This window comes from Chiloscyllium punctatum, chromosome 25 (genome assembly GCF_047496795.1).
Source record: "Chiloscyllium punctatum isolate Juve2018m chromosome 25, sChiPun1.3, whole genome shotgun sequence".
Classification (NCBI taxonomy): Eukaryota; Metazoa; Chordata; class Chondrichthyes; order Orectolobiformes; family Hemiscylliidae; genus Chiloscyllium; species Chiloscyllium punctatum.
This window is the reverse complement of record NC_092763.1, coordinates 67,815,991-67,843,457: the sequence shown is the minus strand read 5'-3', so window position 1 is coordinate 67,843,457 and position 27,467 is coordinate 67,815,991. Positions and strand designations below refer to the sequence as shown.

Genomic DNA, 27,467 nt, shown 5'->3' with positions numbered 1-27,467 from the left:
TGCTGTGTTCTTCCAGCACCACTAATCCAGTATTTGCTTTCCAGCATCTGCAGTCATTGTTTTTACCAAACAGGGTATACCAGGCTGCTACTTATGTGGTTTGGGCTTCAAACAATGGCAGCAGGATAAGGTCCTTAAAGAGCCTTTAACTGGTTATTAAAGTACCTCAATGGCCTAGGAGTAGATATGCTGCCGTTAGGCTTCCCTGCCCATAGTTGGAATATGTAGAAACATAGACAATAGGAGCTAGAATTGGCCATTCAACTCCTTGAGCCTGCTCCACCATTCAGTATGATCATGGCTGATCATCAAGCTCAATACCCCGACCCTACTCTCCCCCATTTCCTTTGATCCATTTAGCCAAAAGAATTAAATCTACCTCCTTCTTCAAAACACACTGTTTTAGCCTCAGCCATTTTCTGTGGGCATCACTGGCTGGCCGGCATTTATTGCCCATCCATGGATGCCCTTGAGAAGGTGGTGGTGAGCTGCTTTCTTAAACTGCTGCAGTCCACCTGCTGTGGGCTGTCCCACAATGTCATTCAGGAGAGAATTCCAGGATTTTGTCCCAGCCGTATACTTTTGAGTCAGGATGGTGAATGGCTTGGAGGGCAATTTTAAGGTTATGGTGTCATAGAGTCACAGAGTCGTACAGCATGGAAACAGACCCTTCGGTCCAACCCGTCCATGCCGACCAGATATCCCAACCCAATCTAGTCCCACCTGCCAGCACCCAGCCCATATCCCTCCAAAACCTTCCTATTCATATACCCATCCAAATGCCTCTTAAATGTTGCAATCGCACCAGCCTCTACCACTTTCCCTAGCAGCTCATTCTATACACATACCACCCTCTGCATGAAAACGTTGCCCTTTAGGTCTCATTTATATCTTCCCCCTCTCACTCTAAACCTATGCCCTGTAGTTCTGGATTCCCCGACCCCAGGGAAAAGACTTTGTCTATTTATCCTATCCATGCCCCTCATAATTTTGTAAACCTCTATAAGGTCAACCCTCAGCCTCCAACGTTCCAGGGAAAACAGCCCTGGCCTGTTCAGCCTCTCCCTATAGCTCAATTCCTCCAACCCTGGCAACATCCTTGTAAATCTTTTCTGAACCCTTTCAGGTTTCAAAACATGTTTCCGATAGGAAGGAGACCAGAATTGCATGCAATATTCCAACAGTGGCCTAACCAATGTCCTGTACAGCTGCAACATGACCTCCCAACTCCTGTACTCAATACTCTGACCAATAAAAGAAAGCATACCGAACGCTTTCTTCACTATGCTATCTACCTGCGACTACACTTTCAAGGAGCTATGAACCTGCACTCCAAGGTCTCTTTATTCAGCAACACCCCCTAGGACCTTACCATTAAGTGTATAAGTCCTGCTATGATTTGCTTTCTCAAAATGCAGCACCTCACATTTATCTGAATTAAACTCCATCTGCTACTTCTCTGGTCATTGGCCCATCAGATCAAAATACTGTTGTAATCTGAGGTAATCCTCTTCACTGCCTACTGCACCTCCAATTTTGGTGTCACCTACAAATTTACTAACTATACCTCTTATGCTCGCATCTAAGTCATTTATGTAAATGACAAAAAGTAGAGGACTCAGCACCGATCCTTGTGGCACTCCACTGGTCACAGGCCTCCAGTCTGTAAAACAACCCTCCACCACCACCCCTCTGTCTTCTACCTTTGAGCCAGTTCTGTGTCCAAATGGCTAGTTCTCCCTGTATTCTGTGAGATCTAACCTTGCTAACCAGTCTCTCATGGGGAACCTTGTCGAACACCTTACTGAAGTCCATGTAGATCACATCTACTGCTCTGCCCTCATCAATCTTCTTTGTTACTTCTTCAAAAAACTCAATCAAGTTTGTGAGACATGATTTCCCATGCACAAAGTCATGTTGACTATCCCGAATCAGTCCTTGCCTTTCCCTCAGAATTTCCTCCATCAAGCTGCCCACCACCGACGTCAGGCTCACCGGTCTATAGTTCCCTGGCTTGTCTTTACCGCCCTTCTTAAACAGTGGCACCACGTTAGCCAACCTCCAGTCTTCCGGCACCTCACCTGCGACTATTGATGATACAAATATCTCAGCAAGAGGCCCAGCAATCACTTCTCTAGCTTCCCACAGAGTTCTAGGGTACACCTGATCAGGTCCTGGGGATTTATCCACTTTTATGCGTTTCAAGACATCCAGCACTTCCTTTGTAATATGTAAATTTTTCAAAATGTTACCATCTATTTCCCTGCAGACTATATCTTCCATATCCTTTTCCACAGTAAATACTGATGTAAGATACTCATTTAGTATCTCCCCCATTTTCTGCGGCTCCACAGAAAGTCCGTCTTACTGATCTTTGAGGGGCCCTATTCTCTCCCTAGTTACCCTTTTGTCCTCAATATATTTGTAAAAAACCCATTTGATTCTCCATAATTCTATTTGCCAAAGCTATCTCATGTCCCCGTTTTGCCCTCCTGATTTCCTTCTTAAATATACTCCTACTGCCTTTATAGTCTTCTAAGGATTCACTCGGTCTATCCTGTTTATACCTTATATTTGCTTCCTTCTTTTTCTTAACCTAACCCTCAATTTCTTTAGTCATCCAGCATTCCCTATATCTACCAGCCTTTCCTTTTACCCTGACAGGAATATACTTTCTCTGGATTCTCATTATCTCATTTCTGAAGGCTTCCCATTTTCTAGCTGTCCCTTTACCTGCGAACATCTGCCCCCAACTAGCTTTCGAAAGTTCTTGCCTAATACCATCAAAAATGGCCTTTCTTCAATTTAGAACTTCAACTTTTATCCTTTTCCATCACTCTTTTAAATCTAATAGAATTGTGGTTGCTGGCCCCAAAGTGCTCCCCCACTGACACCTCAGTCACCTGCCCTGCCTTATTTCCCAAGCGTAGGTCAAGATTTGCACCTTCTCTAGTAGGTACATCCACAAACTGAATCAGAAAATTGGCTTGTCCACACTTAACAAATTCCTCTCTATCTAAACCCTTAACACTATGGCAATCCCAGTCTATGTTTGGAAACTTAAAACCCCTACCATAATCACCCTATTATTCTTACAGATAGCTGAGATTAGATTAGATTACTTACAGTGTGGAAACAGGCCCTTCGGCCCAACAAGTCCACACCGCCCCGCCGAAGCGCAACCCACCCATACCCCTACATTTATCCCTTACGTAACACTACGGGCAATTTAGCATGGCCAATTCACCTGACCTGCACATCTTTGGACTGTGGGAGGAAACCGGAGCACCCGGAGGAAACCCACGCAGACACAGGGAGAACGTGCAAACTCCACACAGTTAGTCGCCTGAGGCGGGAATTGAACCCGGATCTCTGGCGCTGTGAGGCAGCAGTGCTAACCACTGTACCACCGTGCAGCCCACTCCTTACAAATTTGTTTCTCAATATCTCTCTGACTATTAGGAGGTCTATAATACAACCCAATAAGGTGATCATCCCTTTGCTATTTCTCAGTTCCACCCAAATAACTTCTCTGAATGTATTTCCAGGAATATCCTCCCTCAGCACATCTGTAATGCTATCCCTTATCAAAATGCCGCTCCCCCGTCTCTCTTGCCTCCCTTTCTATCCTTCCTGTAGCATTTGTATCCTGGAACATTAAGCTGCCTATCCTGCCCATTCCTGAGCCATGTTTCTGTAATTGCTATGGTATCCCAGTCCCATGTTCCTAATCATGACCTGAGTTCATCTGCCTTCCCTGTTAGGCCCCTTGCAATGAAATAAATGCAGTTTAATTTATTCGTCCTACCTTGTCCCTGCCTGCCCTGACTGTTTCACTCTTTCCTCACTATGTCCCTGGGTCCCACCCCACCCCCGCCTTACTAGTTTAAATCGTCCCAAGCAGCTCTTGCAAATTTCCCTGCCAGTATATTAATCCCCTTCTAATTTAGATGCAATCCATCCTTCTTGTACAGGTCACTTCTACCCCAAAAGAGATTGCAATAGTCCAAAAATGTGAATCCTTCGCCCATACACCAGCTCCTCAGCCATGCATTCATCTGCTCTATCCTCCTATTCCTGCCTCACGAGCTCATAGCACTGGGAGTGATCCAGATATTACTACTCTCAAGGACATCCTTTTTAAATTCCTGCCTAACTCTCTGTAATCTCTCTTCAGAATATCAACCTTTTTCCTTCCTGTGTCATTGGTTCCAATGCGGACAATGACCTCTTGCTGGCTCCTCTCCCCCGTGAGAACATTCTGCACCCTCTCTGAGACACCCTTGATCTTGGCACCAGGGAGACAACACACCATTCTGCTTTTTGCTGCTGGCCACAGAAACGTCTGTCTGTACCTCGGACTACAGAATCCCTAAAACAATTGATATTTTGGAACCTGAAATACCCCCTCATTGCATTAGAGGCTCTCTCAATACCAGAAACTTAGCTGTTCATGCAACATTCCCTGAGAATCCACCACCCCCTACATTTTAGATTAGATTCCCTTTTCCAAACCAGCATACCTGTTTGAAATGGATATAGCCACAAAAGACTGCTGCACTAGCTACCTACATCTCTTAACTTTCCTGGAGCTAACCCATCTATCTGACTATATCTGAGACTTTCCCCCCATCCTATAACCGCCATCCATCATATATTGTTGCTGTTGCAAATTGCTCATTGCTTCTAACTGTCTCTCCAACCGATCCATTCGATCCGATAAGATTTGCAACCAACAGCATTTATTGCAGATATAATCTGCTGTAACCCTTAAACTCTCTTTAAACTCCCACATCTGACAAGAAGCACATATCACTCTACTAAAGGCCATTTTTGCTTCTTCACAATCTGCAGACTCAGAAACTAACACCATCTTATTCTGTGACAAACACTGCCCCAGGTTAAATAGTTATGGCTTATATTTTAAGTTTAATCAAGAGACACATCTCCAAAAACATATAATCAAGAAAGATCCCACTCTACTCACTACTACAGACTTTCTGTAGGCCACACTTAAAACAACAATTCACTTATCTGATTCTGTGCTGTGAGCTTTGCCCAACAGTTACTCCAAGATCAATTGTGAATTTTAATATTTGTTAATTTTCCCAGACACACTCCGATGTCCAGCGATACATGAATTCAAACAGCAAAAGCAGTGTCAGTTTCTTTCTTTCTCTCTCTCTCTTTCTCTCTCTCTCTCTCTCCTGCACTGTCCTCAACATGTGCTTCCGTTGTCTGTTCTTCTCCCTTTTAAAACTGCTATTGTTTCGACTTTTTATTCCCAAAATTCCAAAACAATGCAACAGCATATAAAACAGTAATTGCTGCTCCTGGGGTTCAAGGAAATCACCTCCAGCACCTAAAATACCTCAAAAAAGGAGCAGCTGTTACAGCCAGAAATTTTTCCCGTCCTCCAAGTTGGCATCCCTTGTCCTTCTAAATGGAAGTGGTCGTGGGTTTCAAAGGTGCTGTCTGAGGATCATTGGTGAATTTCTGCAGTGGAGCGTTAGTGGTGGAGGGAATGGATGTTTGTGCATGTGGTGCCAATCAAGCTGGTTGATTTGTCTTGGATGGTGTCAGGCTTCTTGAGTGTTGTTGGAGCTACACCCATCTGGGCAAGTGGGGAATATTTCATCACACTGCTGACTTGTGCCTTGTAGGTGATGGACAGACATTGGGATTCAAGAGGTGAATTACTCTCTGGGTGAGGATAACTGAACATACACCCACACATTCCTGTCTATTTTAAATACCTTTTGGGTGAAGTGGGGCATTAATTCTATCTCACGTCCCACAAAAATCAATGCAAAAATGATAGTAATCACACTCTGTACATCAAGCTGAATACCCCAATCCTACTTTCCCCCATTTCCCTTGATCGCTTGAGCCAAATGTGTCGGTTTCCAATTGCGTCCTTAAGGAGATATTGGTTAACCATTTGTTGAAGAAGATTGTTTGACCCTAACTGACCATGTGAGATATTCAAGCAACCTGGAGCATCATGTTCTCAAAAAATATTTTTTAATCCCAACATACTTATATGCATTTTGGTTATGAAGTTGAAGGCATGTACAGTACTATTAAGAAAGAGTGAATGCTGTTATACGCTGACAGCTGACAAGCACCCATCATATGACTAACTAGCAGTCTCAGAGTGTCCTGGACAATTGAAAATATTGAACATTTCACTGTGAAATAGATATCTGAGTTGGTTGCTGTTTTGACAACAATTTGAATTTAACCAATCAGTTTAAATTATGCCCCAGGATACTAAAACTCAATCAAGTTTGAATTTATTGTTTTTGACAACATTGAACCAATGAGATGATCCAATGTTTGGGTATAAGAAAAGCAAACATTTTAGAAGTCAGACAAGGTCACTGCCATTGAGAGAGACTGTCATTCAAAGCACTCTCTATCAAAGGTACTCATGATTTGGAGGTGCCAGTGTTGGACCAGAATGTACAGAGTTAAAAATCACACAACACCAGGCTATAGTCCAACAGGTTGAATTGGAAACCCTAGCTTTTGGATTGCTGCTCCTGTGTCAGCTGGTTGTAGAGTTTAAGATCGTAGGGCATTTCTGTGTCCTATGATCTTATACTCGTCAACCACCTGATGAAGGAGCAGCGCTCCGAAAGCTAGTGCTTCCGATTAACCCTGTTGGACTATAACCTGGTGTTGTGTGATTTTTAACTTTATATCAAAGTTACCTTTTTCATATGATACATCTTTGTAGCAAAAGACTGAAGATGACCCAAGGAATCTTCAGCCAGAGGAAGACAGACAGCAAGAACGACAGCTACTGTGTGGTTTTGAAATTAAGTTGATGTAGTCGTAATACAGGTTTTGATTGGAACAGTACATTCTTATAGGGATGGAGGTAGATAAGAAACATTTAAGAGAAAGGAGGCTTAGAATTGTAAATAGTTGTTGATTAATGCTCAGTTTTAGAGTTAAGGAAAAAATTGATATTTTTTCTTTAAATAGTGGAATTTGGGAGTTCTCTGTCACTCATATTTTAACAGATTACGAGGCAAGGTGAGCTTTTCTGGGTGTTTTGTTTAAGTAACAGAGGGGTTCACCTCATGTCGTAACATCTCAGAACTCCAAGCGATATGTCAATTAAAAATGTCGAAAGAAATGATGAAATCAAACTGATCTGTGGACTGCTATTAACAAATCTCAAGTAAGTTTTCAATCCATAATATATATTAAAATCAAACATTCATAAAAGCCTATACTGTGTACAACAATCAATAATAATAAGCTTTTTTAGAGTAGTATTGTCTCTATAAAATTCTAGCAATGAAATGCATTATTGTTCATATGCACATGCTGACATGGCAGCACATGTTTACAAAGATGTTGTCAAAATCGCCATCATGAAGTTACCACTTTTCAAGTTCACGATAAGTAAGGTGTTGTTGTTTGGTGTTGGTCTTACATATGTAGCATGATGGTCCATTGTGTAATCAAAATTCAACCCTCTCAGAACTTGTAGGTAATCTCACTTGATGTAATCAATTCAGAAAATGAAACATCAATTTACAGCAACCATGTAAGTCAAAGGATTCCTTTTCTGAATGCGCTGCTTTCCTCACTTCCGTGTTTATACAATGGTGTGAACTGAATTGAATTGAATTTATTGTCACATGTACTGAGGCACAGTGAAAAGCTTTGTCTTGCGAGCAATACAGGCAGATCACATATTCACAGGTTTTTTTTGTCTTTCAAATCTAGTATCCAGTGTTGTTTTTCCAAAGTATCTGGACAGCTAGAAAACCTTATTTTAACTCTGCCTGGTCTATTCTGCCTATTTTAAATCCCTTCAATGTCTTATCCATTAATTTCAATGACAAGAGTCTCAGATGGGATCTAGAAAGAGGGTGCAATTTATTCTCCTCGATTACTACACCAGAAGAGTTGGAGGAATTTACCATAGCCCATCTTTACTGAAGAGTCGATCAATTTGAAACCAGTCATATTCATATCAAAGACACTGTGGCTGAGATAGATTCTTGAACGATAAGGAATCAGGGCTTTCGGAGTAAGGGCAGGAAAGTGGAGGTGAAGTATGTTGGATCTTGATGGGTGGAGCAGGCTTGATGGGCCTGTTCCTATTTCCTACTGCCTTGTTTGCCCACTGTATTAGATCTAAAAAAAACTGGGAAGCCTCAAGAGAGATCACGGCCAAAATTAAAATGTTGGAATTAGAAAACTGTTAGATTGTGCTTGAACAAGAAAAGCTAGATTAGTCTAAGGTTTACATTCAAATTTCTGTCAATCTTTTATTAGCAATTGACACCAAGAATTTCTGAACATAAAACAAGCATAACACAATAAATAGGAGCAATACTGGGCCACACTGCCTCTTCAGCAGCTATACCATCAATAAGATAACAGTTTATTATTGACCACATCTCCAATTTCCCATCAGCTCCAGAAGTCTACCAATCTCAGCCTAGAATGTACTCAAATGCTGAGTCCTATGCATACAAAATTTCAAATGGTGGCAACTCAGCGAGTGAAGAAGTTCCTCCTCTTCTCAGTCTGAACTGGTGAACGCCTTGTCCAGTGACAGTGTCCCTGTGTTCTCGGCTCTCCAGCCAGGGGCGATGCCTCATTGAACTGTGCATGAGATGACAAAGTGCCACTGCTGACCCCTGCTTTAATCAACGGCAATCCCCAGGGATGTTGCCAGCAGCAGCTAATTAAGAGATTTCTGCAGGGTCTGGGGTCAGGGTGGAGACACAGCACCAAGAATTGCTGGTCCAATCTCAGGGTTGATGGCTTGCCACTCAGCAGTGGGCACTGGTTAAGATGCACAAATAGGGTGCATCAATGCTGGGGCACCAATGTAGAAATGCAAGTGTGGTTGGAGGAAGTGGAGCCTGGTGATCAGAGTCAGGGAGGAATGGGGCGGTTAGAAGAGTGCAGTGGTTAGCAAGTGCATTGAGATGCCATCACCATTGAACATGCCCACTGGGGCCCTTCCACGGGCTAAAGATTACCCAGAATAGAGGGCCCTGCCACATCCATAGGTATGCACTAGAAAGTCACCAGGGTTTATTTGGTAGGTCTCTACACATGGCAGCAGTCTCTCTAAGGCCAGTCAGAAACAGGGAATAGATCTCTTTTAAGTGATTTAACCCATTCATTTTGCAGGCTGGTGGGATGCCAACTTTACCAACACAGGCAATATGGCATTTTGGCAGTAAGGCAAAGGGCACCTCCTACCAATTCACCATTCCTCCCAACTTTCAGCCCATTTTCATTGAACTTGAGAACAGCCTTTCCCAAGTTACCGTTTCATCATCTTTCAGAGACTTAAAGTCTTTCAATGAAGGCACCTTGGCTTCGAAACTCCAGAGACAGTTGGTGCATTCTAGGCATCATGCCTAGTGACCCTTTGTTGTGCCTCCTACGAAGCAGTTCTTCTCTTCCTCAGGTAAAGAGATGAAAGCTGTACAATACTCCAATAATGGTCTCACTAAACCTGAGAAATTTGTGACTACTTAATTGTACAAAGGAAAATCAATGAGAATAAGTAGGATCCTCAGGAAACTCTAAACTTACTCCACATCCCTTTGTTAACATCTTCTGTCTTTATGAAAATTAAATTTCAGAGCCATCAAAACTTTTTGTTTTCAAACACTTCCAGTGCAACATTTAGGGAAAGGCAACCATGGACATTTTCCAAGTTTTCATTAAAATATTTTCAAAGATAAAGGGAATCCAAGTCTTTGTGAGAAGCTTTTTTTTTAAAAAAATCAGAAAACACCAGAGGTATGAGTGGTTCCAGTTATGCCTCTGCTTTTGGCCATAAACTTACAATGCACAGATATAAATGAAGGAAAACCACCTTCCCTGCACTTTTATATGGAGTTGGAGTGATATTGATGAGCAACAAAGGATTCTGATGAAGTTGTTGTGAAATCAACAGGAAGCCCAGGAAAGCTTAGGCACAGCATAAAAAATACAATTTGTCCAGTTTCTTTCCTCCAGTTCATCTATAGTCAGGAAAGTGTGATTCTTTTCTTAAAAGGTTTATCTTTTTGACAGCAGCCTGCAGTAGCCCCATCATATACTACTGCACAGGTTATTTGCAAACCAGGATTTCCTGAACACAGCTAACCCAGTGCTCACTGTGTCCAAAGTAAACCAATTTTCCAGAGGAGGTCCTGGATAGGTAAGACTTAGACTCCTCAGTTTCTTATGCAAAGGGTCTATTTCAGGCATATGCCCTTGGCCTCATTTTCTGTTGCTTGTACCATACTCATTTGAAGCTTCTGGCTTGTAATGAGGGTGCAGTTCTTGTTAGCCATATTAGATGGTGTACCTGAGCTTGAAAAATGGAAGTAAAACCATTGAATTACTAAGTGTTAAGATCTGCCAACACTGGATTCCATTCCTAGCTGGGGAAGCTTGACTCCCAGATTACATCCCTGATTCTGATCCCTAGCTATCATCTGTGTGTGGTAAAGGATTTACAGAAGTGACGAAAAGGGATAATTCCAGATGCAGTGCGGTCATTGCTGTTTTCTTCCTGGTCTCTCAGCCAGAGTGATGCTGGAAGCTTGATTGAATGTTAACCCCTTCCAAACATATCAAAGGACTATCAGGATATGCTCTGATTTGAGATTTACGGAATATTCTTTTTTGTTCAGTTAAGAATCATTTCTGAATTGAGAGAAATGATAAAGTACATTTATGTAACCTGCTGTCTTTCTTGCCTGGGTTGCTCATCAAGGCTTGTGTTGAGACGCTATTTCCAGGAGCAACTTCCTGTGAATGGGATCAGTGATGCCAGCCTCCAGCAAATCCTCTTCAGCAATGCCACTGAACGTGAAGGTGAAAAAAAGACATTAGACTCTTAACAGCAGTAATTTAGCACACAATTAAAATCATTATAATTATCACTTTCATCAGCTAGGTGCGCTAAATCAACCTCTTGTAAAATCTATCATGTATCACACATCATTTTTCAAGGATCACAGTGATGTGTTTGGCTGAGCAATTAACATTGGATGTGTTTGTAGAGGCACAACAGTAATTATCCAGTGCATCTCAAGGGGTTCTGATAGGATGCCAATCCAGGCTAGAGGGGCAGTGCCAAGGTTGTTGGATGGAAAAGACACAGACCAAGCCTGATTGGGTTATAATGACCCACGGGAATCTGTTAGTCAACTGGGACAGTATTTGCTCCATTTGAAATTCAACATCCTTAGGCCTGTGTTAGACCTAAATTGGGATTCATAGCTGTTAGCATCAGATACGAAAATTGCTGGCAATAAGGGACATGCATTAATAAGAATTTCTCGAGGAGCCTGAGAATTCTCACAAGCTGCTGCAGTAATTAAATGAGGGCACAAGGAAAGGGCAGGGACACAGCCTGAACATTTGCTGGAAGGGATCAAAACTCTACAGGGAAATGACAGTACATTAATCAATTTGCTAATTCACAGCCAATTTGTGCTGCTTTATAAAGTAGTTAGAATCCCTACACTTTGGGAAGAGGTCATTTGGCCCAATAAGTTTGCATCTACCCTCCAAAAAGCATTCTACCCAGACCTCCACCCTATTCCCATAACCTCACATTTACCACAGATAACGTACCTGGTCTGTACATCCCTGGACACTATGGACAATTTAGCATGGCCAATCCACCTAACCTCCACATCTTTTAGACTTTGGGAGGAAACTGGAGCACCCAGTGGAAACTCATGCAGACACGGGCAGAATGTGCAAACTCCACACAGATAATGCTGGAAGTGAACCAGGGTCCCTGGATCTGTGAGGCATTAGTGTACCATGCCAGCCATGCACCTAACTTTTGGCTATGGATGCCCACTACAACTGAGTTGAACCTGATTCCTCAATATCATACTAATCTGTACTAGAGTGCCACTCAATTTGCTGATAATGAGAGAAAGTGGCTTGAATCATCCGTCATTACAGCACTTCCCTTCCTCTCCAAGCCCCCACCTCCTGCCTTTCCCTGGGAACATTACAACACTGACCACCATAATAACCACTTGGTTATAACCACATAATAACCACCATAATAACCACATTTGTGTAAATACAAATAAGCAGACAGTTATTCATATTATTTAGGTGTTCTTTTGCTGTAATTACCTCCAGTATTCCAATTTATCCCATCCGTTCTCAACCAAACCTGCTTCATATTTTTCCAAACCCAAATGCTTCAGGAACTCAGACAGAGTACTTGAGTTGCTACGATTGTCAAAGTTCTAAAAGATAGAGAAAAATATTTTATCTTTTGAAGATACAGGAAGATTATTATTTTCAGCATTACATTACTATTTCTTGCATCTATAAAAATGGAACTACATTTGGAGTGCATGTGCAGTAATTGTTATGAATGTTTAGAGCACACACTTTCATACCCAGAGGGATGGTTAGTTCAGTTGGCTGGTTGAAAGTGAGGATTGTAGATGCTGGAGAAATTGCGGTCTCTCATCCATTGTTGGGGGGGCATGGACCTGACCAGTTAGTCACGGAGGGAACGGTCTTTGTGGAAAGCGGAAAGGGGTGGAGAGGGAAATATATCTCTGGTGGTGGGGTCCGTTTGGAGGTGGCGGAAATGTCGGCGGATGAGAGACCGTAATTTCCCTTCCTACGTGGTTAAAGATGCTCTCCAACACACCTCGTCCACAACCTGCACCTCTGCCCTCGAACCCCACCCCTCCAACTGTAACAAGGACAGAACCCCCTGGTGCTCACCTTCCACCCTACCAACCTTCGCATTAACCGCATTATCCACCAACATTTCCGCCACCTCCAAACGGACCCCACCACCAGAGATATATTTCCCTCCCCACCCTTTTTCGCTTTCTGCAAACACCGTTCCCTCCGTAACTACCTGGTCAGGTCCACGCCACCCCCAACAATCCACCCTCCCATCCTGGCACCTTCCCCTCCCACTGCAGGAATTGCAAAACCTGCTCCCACACCTCCTCCCTCACCTCCATCCAAGGCCCCAAAGGAGCCTTCCACATCCATCAAAGTTTTACCTGCACATCCACCAATGTCATTTATTGTATCCGTTGCTCCCAATGCAGTCTCCCCTACATTGGGGAGACTGGACGCCTCCTCGCAGAGCGCTTTAGGGAACATCTCTGGGCCCCCCCACCAATCAACCCCACCGACCTGTGGCCCAACATTTCAACTCCCCCTCCCACTCTGCCGAGGACATGCAGGTCCTGGGCCGCCTCCACTGCCGCTCCCTCACCACTCGATGCCTGGAGGAAGAATGCCTCATCTTCCGCCTCGGAACACTTCAACCCCAGGGCATCAATGTGGACTTCACCAGTTTCCGCATTTCCCCACCCCCCCACCTTACCTCAGTTCCTAACTTCCAGCTCAGCACCGTCCTCATGACTTGTCCTACCTGCCTATCTTCCTTTCCACCCATCCACTCCACCCTCCTCTCTGACCTATTACCTTCATCCCCACCCCCATTCACCCATTGTACTCTATGCTACTTTCTCCCCACCCCCACCCACCTCTCATTTATCTCTCTACCCTGCAGGCTCCCTGCCTCTATTCCTTTTGCCCGAAACATCGATTTTCCTGCTCCTCGATGCTGCCTGACCTGCTGTGCTTTTCCAGCACCACTCTAATCTAGACTCTGGTTTCCAGCATCTGCAGTCCTCGTTTTTACCTCCTTTGTCTTTGCTTTGCCCTCGGGCCTATCTAGTGGTTAGTGGGAGAGAATACACCACAGTGGAATATCCAAAGAATTGCCACAGTTCTTAGATATACACAAGATTCTTAGGGGACTTGACAGAGTCAAAAAAGAAAGGTTGTTTGCTCTTCTGGGAGCGTCTCGGGTCACAGGGCATAATTTCAGAATGAGAAGCCACCCATCAAGAGTTTTGGGAAAAAGGCAATGAGATGGATTTGAAGACCATCAGATCAAACATGATCTCATTGAATAGTGGAACACATCCGATGGGTTGAATGGCCTACTATCCGCTCCTACAACTTATGGTCTTATAACACAAAGATTTATTGCATGGTAGCATTGAAAAATCTTTGGTTAGCTGGAACTGCTAATATGTTAGGGTGCTAATATAGGTTCATCAATTTGCTCTGAAAGTTGGAACGGAACACAGTGTCTCCAGCCACAGACTGTATATGATATCAATAAAATGAGAGGAGTCAATGTGACATTCATATTAACCACTTTGGAAACATTACCCTCCATAATAATAATGACAGGTTTTGACTTAATATCTAACTTTAAAGGCTGGATGTTACTTCTGCCTTCCAAATGTGACTTGTTTCATTCATTCAGGGGGATTGCTGGCTAGACCAGCATTTATTGCCCAACCCTACTTGCCCAGTTCAGGGTCAACCACATTGCTGTGGGTCTGGAGTCATATGTGGGCCAAACAGGTAAGGATCGTAATTTCCTTCCCTAAAAGATATCAGTGAATCAAATGGGCTTTTCCAACATACGATGGTCATCATTAGACTCTTGATCCAAGATTTTTTTAGAGAATTCAAATTCCACCATCTGTTGTGGCATGATTTGAACTCAGGTCCCCAGAACATTTCCTGGATTGCTGGATTAACAGCCCAGCGATAATACCACAAGGCCATCACTTCTTCTGATTTGGGTGGTGGAGGGTTGGGGGGAGGGGAGTGTGCATAATGTAGAGAGGATGGTTAGCCCACCAACTTCACACTCACACCCATGTTCATCCCTATAATGTATAGGATGGGTGGGCAGTAAAACCAGTAGCCTGGCCCATAATATGAAAATAAATGGTATCTAGTCACAACCCATAAATGACCATTGGCATCTCTATTCATTGGAGAACACCAGTTGGGTACATTCAGATTGAAAGTAAGTACTCCATAAGCAGGAGTTAAGGTGACGTGGTACAGCTCACAACCAGTATGGACATTGAACAGGACTGCATCAGATTCTAGTCATCCAGCCAACTGAACTAACTGAACCCCGATGTAGCTAAATACTTCAGGGTCAATTGAACATGGTAAAAGCTCAAATGACCCAGTGTTACACTGCCAATGTCATAACATGGTAGTCAGGTGTGAGTAGGATTCACAATTTTTTTTTAATAGTGCTAAAAATAACAGGAATGAAGGGGCTATCATTGAAGGGGACCTCTTGCCAATTGAGGCACCCCGAGAGAAGATAACATCACAAACTGCCTCTTTAAAATGGTTGTCTCTGGCAGCCCCCAAGTATCGGCGTAGCTTCCAGTGAAAGAGGGAAACTCAACATGGAGTGTGTTTGGCCCAATGTGTGCTGCTGGTCAAGCTTCTAACTGTTCAGTCAGCTGGCTGCCAACTTTTCTCCTGGGCAGGAACCAAGCCGTAATTTCCAACCCACACTTAAAGTGCACCACTCAGTACTGCACTGGAGTGTTAGCTTAGATTTTGTATTCAAATCTCAGGAGTGAGGCTTGAACCCACAAGCCCTAGACTTAGGGTAAGAGTGCTACGTCCAATCTGCGGTTGATGTCTATTCTCAACAGAATAGCTGGGACAAACCCAATAATTTTAAGCTAAAAAGGAGTAAATTAAATACATCTAATTGAAAAGTGTGTTATTATGCAATGACAAATGAAACAAACACACAGATTCCCCATTATTCATACATACACTGTCCACAGCAGTAGTCATGTACAATGATCAGGGACAATCAGGTAATATTTCCCTCTTTAGCTCAGGAGTATACATTTTAATTGTTATGCTCTCACTGCTAACCTTGAGATCATCCAATCATCACAAATTGGGAATTGACCCTCAAATTATTTGCTCTGTACATCTTAGTAGCCTACTGGGCAACACATTTTTCCACTAAGACGTTTGGGAACCTGGTTTACATCTGTGTTCCAAATGTTGCTTCTCAAATGACACCGCTGTGGGTGAAACAAAGATTTAACTATTCCATGGTTCACACCGGAATGTTTCATTGTTTTAAATACGTACCCCAGCCTCCATAGTTCTGTTCTTGACAGGTAGTGGTGGAGGTACGTCCGTTCGTGTAGGCCGAGGTTGGAACTCTGCTGTTACTTTGTTTCTGGCTGGTAACCGAGGACTCACTGCTGGCCGTTCTCGAACAGGAAGGGGGAGTTCATATTTGTTGACTTGGCGGTCTTTGCTGCTCAGAGACTTTGTCGTATGGAAGTCATCCATTTTTCTTTCAGAGAGTTTGTCTCGGACCTCATTGATCAGCGACACTTGAGGCCCACTCTTGCCTGCCAGCTGAGCTCTGGAGAAGCTCCTAGGTGCTGTGGTAGGCGCTTTGAATTCCTGGGAATCCCTGGTTGTCGTTGCAGCCTTGTGCCACTCTTGGTTAGTTTTGGATGGCGCAGCCTGGTGAGCTTTACCCCATACATCAGCAGAACTGGCATAAAGTGGGTTGTTCTGCATTTCAACCTCCCCCACTTTGGGGAAAGTGTGCTGGGACTGATCGTAAGAGCCACGCAAACCTTCGTGGTCTAAGGAGCCTCCTTCACTGTTCAAGTGTCGGAAGGAGGGGTCTCTCGGTTTTTCCAACACTGTTGGAGGAAAAGGTTGTGGCATATTCCTGGGAACAGTTTTTGACACTGAATTTTCCTGACTGCTTGTTCCAGACTGGGGGTAAGGAATTCCTTCAAGTACAAAGTAGGCTGGGTTGTTGAAACTGTTCAAATAGGAATCATCGTCCGCAGGAATATTTTGTTTCATCCTAAAAAACAAAATAATAAAGGTACAACTTAGATTATGTGTGTCATCTTCAGTGTACAAGCTTATCATTTACCCTCAGTATGAGATAGTTTTGAATCCAGGACAAAAGACTAGCTGCCCATAAAAGGATTCTCATTATCATTATGGAAAACTCTATTACATCTCAATTCAAAATTACTCCCCAGATGTAGTGCCACTACTCTTCCAATGCCACATAAGGAAACCACTCCTCAGTGCTACTTACTCAGGATATAGAATATAAAATTAAGAGTACCCACTAAAATTTGCTGCTACTGTCCTCAATTGCCACATTTCAACTTCTCCTTGAAAGACCCCAGCAACTCCTTGGCCAGGAGTCACCTCAACTCTTGACCGTTGCATCTACGTGGGCGTCCAGGACAGATTGTCGGGTATCATCACTCCTAGGAACTTGACAGTGTCGACTCTCTCCACATCAGCTCTGTTGATGTAGATTGGGGTATGTCCTCCTCCTTTCTTCTTGAAGTCAACGATCAATTCTTTTGTTTTGCCGACATTGAGAGAGAGATTGTTATGATTGTACCATGACACCAAGCCGTCAATCTCCTTCCTGTATTTTGCCTCATCATTGTTTGATAACTGGCCTACCACATTGTTATCAGCAGCAAGCTTGTCAATGGCATTCATATGGAATTTGGCCACACAATCATGGATGTACAGGGAGTACAGTAGGGGAACTGAGGATACATCTTTGTGGGATGCCAGTGTTTGAGTTTGTTCACACTGGACTTACAGGATGGAACTAATATCAGCCAGAATTCCCACCTAGAGTTCTGAAGAAGAGTACCTGACTGGAAACATGAACTTTGTTTCTGTCTCCACAGATGCTGCCTAATCTGCTGCACTTCTCCAAAATCCTCTGGTTTTTTTTCAGATTTCTCACCTTTGATTATTGTCCAGTTTGGTAGACATTGCAAGACTTTGCTCCATGGTTGAATAATTTGCTGTTAGGTTGGGTTAGGCTGCTCCATGGATGGTTGCCTGGGACTCGGACTGGCACCAATAGACATGAGGTTGTATGTGCCTGCACAGACACATAGCAATCATGAAGGTCTGACACAAACTGCTGTCAAGTCTGTCCTCCTCCATGGTAGCCCAGTGGTTAGCACTGTGGCCTCACAGCATCCAGGGTCAATTCCAGCCTTGGGTGACTGTCTGTGTGGAGTTTACTCATTCTCCACTTTGGTTTTTGTCAGATGCTCTGGTTTCCTTCTACAGTCCAAGAATGTGCAGTTAGGTAGATTAGCCATAGGAGATACAGGGTTACCTGGATAGGGTAGACGGCTAGGTCTGAGTGGGATGGTCTTCAGAAGGTCGATGGTTTGAATAGCCTCTTTCCACAGTGTAGGGATTCTGTGATTGATTCTATACTGTGGCTGTGCAAACAAATATAATGCTACTGCGCATTGACCCAGGTGACACAGAAATTCTTTTTTTAAATGGAAAGGTATCAAAGCCCAGCTCACGTCATTACCTTTAGAGAAAGAGAAAGAAGACTCAACAAATTTTAACATCATCCAAAATCAAAGTGATCTATTGATCTGAAATTGGAAGAATATTCTCGCCCAAGTTGTCTGAATTTCTGTCAGCATGCTGTAAACAGCACAATACACAAATGCAGGGACGCCCCCTGTGGTTCAGTTTTAATTAAGTTGTAGATACCTCTAAGATCTATTCAGTTCAGTCACAGGTGCTCCATATAAAGATCTTTCACTCAAAACACAATTCTGTTTCTCCAATTCAATATCAGTTTAATAAAAGGTTACATATTAAGCTTTCATGCCTATAGTCTGAGTAGTTTTATTATACGCAAGCTAAAAACAGAATCCTCTTCATAATTGTTGCAAGACACTTTGCAAAGATCTTTGACTTCAGATTTCTCCTCTTTTACATTCACTCCGCTCCCTCCTGTGGTGAGCACAGAGTGAGTAAAAGAATACTAAAGCCAACACCAAGCAATCATTTTGATTCTTTCAGACAGCTTTTCCACCTTTTAACCTTTTGTTTATTAAGTAACATTTCTGTTCTTGCTGCGGTGTGGGACATCAATATTGAATAATGAAACATTTTCTAATTCAGACACTGAGCAAACACTCTCAGTGCAGACAAAGTGCAGTAAAGGGCATTTTATTCCAACAACATATTGGAGATGTGGTCAAAGAAATTCAATAATAGTTCCAGTTTCCCTTAGCTAGTAGGGAAAATGGAATTACGGCAGAAAATTCATTGCCAGTGTTTTATTATGAACTTACGCCCCCAAAAGAATTGAGTCAACATGGCCCAAAACCATTATTAAAAAAAATCATAGAGAGAGCATAAAGATTCTTTTATTCCATGTTGGCTTTCATCCCAGGAGCTGGAACAATGACAGGACAAGGTGCCAGTCCCCTGCACCTTCCATCTCACCAGCACTCCATTTTTTAAATGACACAGCACTGTAAGAATGGAGAGTGAGGGAGAGGACAGGACCTGTGAGGGTAGGGAGTGAGGGAGAGGACAGGACCTGTGAGGGTAGGGAGTGAGGGAGAGGACAAGACCTATGAGGGTAGGGAGTGAGGGAGAGGGCAGGACCTGTGAGGGAAGGGAGTGAGGGAGAGGACAAGACCTATGAGGGTAGGGAGTGAGGGAGAGGGCAGGACCTGTGAGGGTAGGGAGTGAGGGAGAGGACAGGACCTGTGAGGGTAGGGAGTGAGGGAGAGGACAGGACCTATGAGGGTAGGGAGTGAGGGAGAGGGCAGGACCTGTGAGGGTAGGGTGTCAGGGTGGGGGCAGGAACTGTGACGGCAGGGAATTGGGGGTTGGGGACTGTGAGCATAAGTTGTCGGGGTGAGAGGTTGCAGATTCTGTCCAAAAAGAAACGTAAAGATAAATGGGAAATTGAATGCAGAGATTGAGTGAGGTACAGGTAGAGAGCTGCTTCACCTGGAAGCTGTGTGTGGGTCCTTGGATATCGAGGAGGGATGAAGTAAATGGGCAGGTGTTACACCTTCTGTCTGTGCAAGGTAGATGCCATGAGTGGAGGGGCTGTGTTGGGTTGAAGGAGGAGTGGACCAGCAGGTCCTGGAGGGAATGGTTCCTGCAGAAGGCTGGTAAGGGAGATGAATATGTGCCTGGTTATGGCATCTCACTGGAGGTGGCTGAAAAGGTTGAAATGATCCTTTGGATGTGAATTCAGGTGAGATGGTAGTTGAGGACAAGGAGGATCCTACTGCTGCTATGGGAGAGAGATTGAGTGAGGGTGGAAGTGCGGAAGATGGGTTGGACCTGTTTGAGACCCTTGTTGACCATGGTGCTGGGGAATGCTCGATTGAGGGAAAAGTTGGACATTTTGGAGGCCCTCTTGTCGAAGTTGACATTAAAAGAGATGCAACGGAGTTAGAAGAACTAGGAGAATGGAATAGAGTCTTTACGGGAAACAGGGTGAGGATGTATAGTCAAGGTAACTGTGGGAATCACTTGGTTTGTAGTGGATATTGGTAGCTAGTCTATCCTCAGAAATGGAAAAAGAAATGTCAAAGAAGAAAGGGAGGAATCAGAGATGGACCAGGTAAAGATGAGGTCAGGGTGGTAATTGGAATCAAAATTCATAAATATTTCCATTTCTGGATATATTGGAGAAAGAGTGTGGGTGGGGACAGGAGTAGGACTACAACAAGCAATGTTCCACTTATGCCACAAAGAGACAGATATAACTGGGGCCTATGTGGGTAAAAACAAGGACTACAGATGCTGTAAACCAGAGTCTAGATTAGAATAGTGCCGGAACAGCACAGCAGGTTAGGCAGCATCTGAGGAGCAGGAAAAATCGTACCCTGGCCACCTTTCTGACCTGAAGAAAATGAAAGGAGTTAAAAGAGAAGGACAAGCTCAGCCAATCGGAGAAGTGTGGTGATGGGTGGAGCGAGTTCAAGCCTTTGTTCCAGGAAGAAGCAGAGAGCGCTGAGACGATCCTAATGGGGGATGGACGTGTAAAGGGCTGGCACTTCCATAGCGAAGGGGAGGTGGCTGGAGCCCACAAACTGGAAATTCTGGAACCGACGTAAAGTGTCAGAGAATTGAAGTTGTAAATGGGAAGCAACTGGAGAAGGGAAAAACATGTTTCTGTTTCTGATTTCCAGCATCCACAGTTCTTTTGGTTTTTTTATGCCATCATAGGGCAGGAGATCTCAAATTGGTTGCATGCTGGATTCATAACAGTCCATGAAGGGTTGTCTTTCTGCGAGTGTAGATGTTTTTTGATTAACTTGTTCAGAGATGTTATTGCACACCACTGGAGTCGGTGGGTCTTGAATCCAGATTTCCTGGTGTATATGAGAAGAAGGTAAGAGTTCCCTTTCAGCCTAACCTCAGGTGTGATGATCGGTTGACATACCTTGATTGAATGACCTCTTCATTGCCCTTCCCTTTAATTCCTACACCAGTACTCCCAGGGTGAGGGCCATCATCAGGCCAATTGGAAAACATGGAGCTGATGACTTCAGAGAACGCTGAATTCTGACCACATTTTTTCTCACTGCCTCTGTGGAGTAACAGACAAATGTTAATAAACCATGAAAAATATTCTTTCAGTTTCAGTGCTACCAAAAGCCTGGTCGTCCCTCACATGAGCTCAAAGTATAAATGCTACCAAATACTTCTGCTAGCTTTGTATTGTAGTATTCTTTATAGTGACTTTTTTCCAGTTCAAGCATCGTAGTTTGTTGCCAAAAACCATCCCAATCCCTCATAAGTCCCTCAAGACTCCCCCACAAGATTCCTTATGAATCAGCGCAAAAAATACATTCTGATTCCTTGCTTCTCTTGAGCTTTCTGATCTCAGTTAAAAAGCATTAAGCCAGTTACAAACTGTCTGCTTGCATGTGTAGTAAGAAAAGGAGAGAGTAATACCAGCTGGGATCCCTGCCCTGAATTTCTGCTGCAAGTAGAAATACTAGGAAAGAGAGATCAGGCTTCGCTGATGTTGGCCCTATCATCAAGTACTCTACAGGTGCTCATCATCTGGATGTTACATAACTAATAGCTTGCTTTGTTGTATGGTATCCAGATGGCACAAAGAAAAAGCTACTGGCAGCTGGGAAACCCTGCTCAGAATCAGTCACCAGCTGCAAAGGAGGTGAGGGAACGGAATGTAAGAAAATTATTTTTATTTTAAATCATCTTTTTCGCAAATTATTTTTCCTTCATCCACACTTGGCCCCCTGATACGTTCAGTTCTCTGTATCAATATGGAGATATGTAAGAGGCATCTGGGAGTAGTCGCTGGATCTTTCTTTCTCTTCCTTTGTCCATTCAGTGCCACTTCCCAATGGCTGAGGTCAGGAACTTGTGTGAGAGACATCAGATAGGCATCAGTGTGCCACTGTGGATCAGAAATGCCAAGGAGCATTCAATGCTAATGGTCTTTTAAGAAATGATAGCATCGCTGTCCTCACAGTTTGAAAATGTTTCAAATCGCAATGTGAGGACCAGTTTAACAGTTTATTTCAAAATAAAACTGGCTGTGCAAGCAAAATTCTGCACCTAAAGAAGGGCAAGAGGGTGATGTTTTGGGTATCTGTTCTGTTTATTAAATTGATTGATTTAAGCAGGAACTGAGGTAATCTTCAGTTGTTTGAGTCTCAAATGATTTTTTAAAAACAGTAATGCTATTCACACTCACTGAAGTGTTTGCAACATGTAACAGCAAGATCGGTATAACCAGGGAGGAAGGCAGCAGAAGCATGCACTGTTCAATCATTTAAATGCAAGATTCTTTCAGAAAATTCTTACAAGGTCATTTCCCGGAATTATGAGGTCAATTCCTGGAATGGCGGGACTATCTTATGCTGAAAGATTGGAGCGACTGGGCTTGTATACGCTTGAGTTTAGAAGGCTGAGAGGGGATCTGATTGAGACGTATAAGATTATTAAAGGATTGGACACTCTGGAGGCAGGAAACATGTTTCCGCTGATGGGTGAGTCCTGAACCAGAGGACACAGCTTAAAAATAAGGGGTAGGCCATTTAGGACAGAGATGAGGAGAAACTTCTTCACCCAGAGAGTGGTGGGTGTATGGAATGCTCTGCCCCAGAAGGCTGTGGATGCCAAGTCTCTGGATACTTTCAAGAAAGAGTTGGATAGAGCTCTTAAGGATAGTGGAATCAAGGGTTATGGGGATAAGGCAGGAACAGGATACTGATTAAGGATGATCAGCCATGATCATAATGAATGGTGGTGCTTGCTCGAAGGGCAGAATGGTCTACTCCTGCACCTATTGTCTATTGTCTATTGTCTATTAATATTTTGAGATATATTTAAGGTAAGATATATAAGAGGAACATAGAAAACAGGAGCAGGAGTAAGCCATTTGGTCCATCAAATGTGCTCTGCCATTAAACATGATCATGCAACTCAGTACCCTGTTTCTACTTTCTCTCCATACCCTTTGACCCCCTTATTCCCAGAAACTATATTTAGAAAACATTCAATGTTTTGGGCTCAACTGTTTTCTGTGGCAGAGAATTCCACAAGCTCGCTACTCTCTGGGTGATAAAATACACTTCATCTCAGTCCTGAATGGTTTATCCCATATCCTTAGACTGTGACTCCTGTTTCTGGACTTCCTGGTTATCAGGAACATTCTTCCTGCATAATATATTCAGACAAAATATAATATGTTTGACACTAATGATTTCCAAATTTTCCATCATTCTCTGTATTATGCTTGGATTTGTTGTGGGTTAGGAATGAACTTCCTGATTTTCCAAAATTCCATTGTTATTTTTAATGTGTCTCCCAGGATGGTCAAAGATGGTACTAATCACCTAGTTTTCATGTTCTGATGAAGGCTTACTTCTGAAATATTAATCCCTCTCTTTTTGAAATGCTATCTGGTCCACTCCACATTTCTAATAATTTCTGTGTTTGATGAAGAACATATTTGCATAGAAACTAGGATCAGAAATAGACCATTTAGCCCTTCAAACCTGCTCCAACATTCAATGAGGCTATGGCTTATCTGTTCATGCTTGAAATTCTACCTTTGATGAACCTTCCCTAAAATAATATACTCATCTCCACTTTTAAAATATTCAATGGCTCCTGTCTCCACCATCTTCTGAGGCAGAGTTCCAAAGTCACACAAGAGGCCATTTCCCCTGATCTCTGTCCTGAAAGGGAAAGCCCTAAATTGAAGTCAGTGCCCTCAACATCTGTACTGGCCCACAATAGTAAATGAAGAGACCAGATTGAGATTTTAAGATAATGAGATGGTTTCATACAGTGGACCAAGAAAAACTCTGATGAGTGGGTGAATAAACAGATTAAGATATATTGGCAAAGGTCCAGAGTCATAGAGTCATAGAGATGTGCAACATGGAAACAGACCTTCGGTCCAACTCGTCCATTCTGACCAGATGTCCCAACACAATCGAGAAGAGAGTTGATGAGATATTTTTTCAATCAGAGTATAGGCAGGACATTGAAAGCACCTGAAAATGCAGTTGTACTTGATTCCATAAGTGATTTGAGAAGGGAATTGGATAGGTACTCAAGGATGAGGTAATTATAGGGAAATGGAGAAAAAGTGGGGATGTAGGACGAAGCATGATTGCACCTTCAAAGACCCAATAGGCCGAATGGCATCCTACTGGGTTCTAAGTCTGTATGAGTCTAGAAAGCATGAGGTCTTACATGTTTGAATAATTTTTCAATAATTTTTCAATAATGTTTTCAATAATTACAATCCTGCCTCACGGATGAAGAAAGACTGCTTGAACAAGCTACATGAATGTGAGAACGCTAATGGAAGTGTACCCAATCAAGTCACTGATTCCAGTGAAGAAGAAGGAAACGTTCTCGGGGTTAGGGGTCCTTTTGTGGTGCTGTAGTAGTGCCCTTACTCTCTGGGCTGAGAGGCCTGGTTTCATGTCCTGCCTGCTCTAGAACAGGTTGATTTCGAAAAAAAAAGGTTAAATAAAAGAAATGCTATGAATAGAAACAGGAGACTATTGAAAATGGACATAGAGTTATACAGCATGGAAACAGACCCTTCAGTCCAAATCGTATTCTCTGACTAGATATCCTAAACTGTTCTAGTCCCATTTGCCAGCATTTGGCCCATTCCCCTAAACCCTTCTTAATCATGCGTCTATCCAGATGCTCGGTCCACACACCCACCACCCTCCGCGTGAAAAAGCTAGCCCTCAGGTCCCTTTTAAATCTTTCCACTCTCACCTTAAACCTAGTTTTGGACTCCCATACCTCGGGAAAAAGACCTTGGCTACTCACCCTCTGCATGTCCCTCATGATCTTATAAACCTCGATAAGGTCACCCCTCAGCCTCCAATTTTCCAGGGAAAAATGCATGTTATAAATGCAAAACTGGAAATTCAACAATTTTCCAGCACCTATCCCACAAACCTGTTCCAATGTTACCTACCCAGGGTTGTCCTGGATTGGTTTGGAAGATATAGGCTTATCTTTCAGAGACCGGATGCCATCTCTCTCTGAACTAATCCATTCTGTTCGAAATAAAATGAAGAAATGTCAGTAGATTGCAAATGCACTAAATAGTCAACCAATTTGCAAAAGGTTTTGAAAATTTATGCTTGAACGATAACATTTTATAAAAATAGAACTTTTGCTAATTTATATGTTGTGTGAATTTAACCAAGAACAAAGATATCCAAGATGCTTTTAGACATAGACATAAAACATTATAGCGCAGTACAGGTTCTTCGGCCCTCAATGTTGTGCCGACCTGTGGAACCAATCTGAAGCCCATCTAACCTACACTATTCCATTTAAAAGTCCTTAAGATTGGTGAGTCTACTACTGTTGCAGGCAGTGTGTTCTACACCTCTAGTACTCTTTGAGTAAAGAAACCACCTGTGACATCTATCTATCTATTATCCCTCAATTTGTAGCTATTTCCCTAGGGCTAGCCATCACCATCCAAGAAAAAAGGCTCTCACTGACCATCCTATCTAACCCTCTGATTATCTTATATGTCTCAATTAAGTAACCTCTCAACATTCTTCTCTCTAACGAAAACAGCCTTAAGTTCCTCAGCCTTTCCTCATATAGCCTTCCCTCCATACCAGGCAACATCCTAGTAAATCTCCTCCGAACCCTTTCCAAAGCTTCCACATCCTTCCTATAATGCAGTGACCAGAACTGCATGCAATACTCCAAGTTCGGCCACACCACAGTTTTGTACAGCTGCAGCATTACCTCGTGGCTCCAAAACTCAGTCCCTTTACCAATAAAACCTAACACACCGTACTCTTTCTTAACAACCCTATCGATCTGTGTGGCAACCTTCAGGAATGGATATACATGGACACCGAGATCTCTCTGCTCTTCCACACTACAAAGAATCTTACCATTAACCCAATACTCTTTATTCCTGTTATTTCTTCCAAAGTGAATTACCTCATACTTTTCTGCATTAAACTCCATTTGCCACCTCTGAGCTCAGCTCTGCAGCAAGTCTACGTCTCTCTGTAACCTGCAACATCCTTCAGCACTATCCACAACTTCACTGACTTTAGTGCCATCCACAAATTTCCTAACCCATTTTTCTGCACCCTCATCCAGGTCATTTCTCAAAATGACAACCGTGGCCCCAAAACAGATCCTTGCGGTACACCACTAATAACTGAACATCAGGATGAACATTTCCCATCAACCACCAGCCCCTGCCTTCTTTGCGCTAGCCAATTTCTGATCCAAACCACTTTTGTTTTGGAAGGAAGAAAATAGCTGAGGACAACATTATGAGAGTACCAACAAGTAATATGACTGAGTTCATGCCAGCAATACCCCACCAAAGGCTGAAAAATAATTTTCAGTCAGCATTTGGTAAGAAGGAGATGCCAAGTGGAGATCCCAAACTTCAATAGAGGGAAAGACAATTAGGCACATTACCTCCTGGACCACTTAGCGGATATTTTTAATGGTTTGCAGGTTATATTGTTGTCCAATCATTGCTTATTGTGTAGGTGATGTATTAAATTTTGAGACCATAACAGAGAGGTAATGTGCTTCTGTACATATTACCGTGTCATTTTATTGTACTGGGAAGTCCGGCATCTGAGGAACTCACCATAAAGACGTTCCCGAGTTCTTTTGCGTTCAGCAGGAACAACGACCCTCATCGTAACACGGATAGATCCTGACTCATCTCCCAGGTGAGACAGACCTGTCTCAAACATCTGTGGTGTGTTTCCAATTAGGGACTTCAGTGCAATACAACACTCTCCTGTCAAAGGGTGGGAAGTGAGAACACAGCAGCCTTATAACAATGTAATTCAAGTTCATGTTGGATTGATTTATGGCCTTCAGTAGTATTATGAGAGATTTCTGTACTGTTACTATCAGCATTCTTCTGTTATTTTTGACTTTTGTTTTGCTTTAGAGCATCGTTTGGAGGTAACTTCGTAGCAGATACTCCTGATTTAATGAGGACAGGGCAAAGCAGGATGGGTTGCTGGAGTACAATGCACTCAAGATGGGTGATGTGCATTGAACATGCAACATAATCCTGCTTAGGGCACCTGCATTCCCCAGAAGGTTCATTAAAAATGTACCGTTTGGTCTCCTAATTGGTCTATTCAAAGGCCTAACACCTGGTTAAGACAACAACATACCTGAAAAGTATCAATATTGAATCAGATTCCTTTCAAATTAGTTGTTTGCAAGGAGGAAGT

The 27,467-nt window shown here is 43.0% G+C and overlaps 1 protein-coding gene across 3 annotated transcripts in view; it reads right to left on the bottom strand.

Moving 5' to 3' along the window:
* Positions 1-8,317: 8,317 nt before the first annotated feature.
* LOC140496025 (phosphatidylinositol 3,4,5-trisphosphate 5-phosphatase 2A-like) overlaps positions 8,318-27,467 on the bottom strand; it is a 190,842-nt gene continuing 171,692 nt past the window's right edge. For all 3 annotated transcript variants that reach the window (XM_072595470.1, XM_072595471.1, XM_072595472.1), the window contains 6 exons: positions 26,864-27,019; positions 25,196-25,277; positions 21,149-21,295; positions 15,997-16,738; positions 12,145-12,260; positions 8,318-10,845 (listed from right to left, as the gene is read on the bottom strand). In XM_072595470.1, the coding sequence (XP_072451571.1) occupies positions 10,752-10,845; positions 12,145-12,260; positions 15,997-16,738; positions 21,149-21,295; positions 25,196-25,277; positions 26,864-27,019 (1,337 nt within the window). In that variant the 3' untranslated portion in view covers positions 8,318-10,751. The remainder of the gene's footprint in view (positions 10,846-12,144; positions 12,261-15,996; positions 16,739-21,148; positions 21,296-25,195; positions 25,278-26,863; positions 27,020-27,467) is intronic.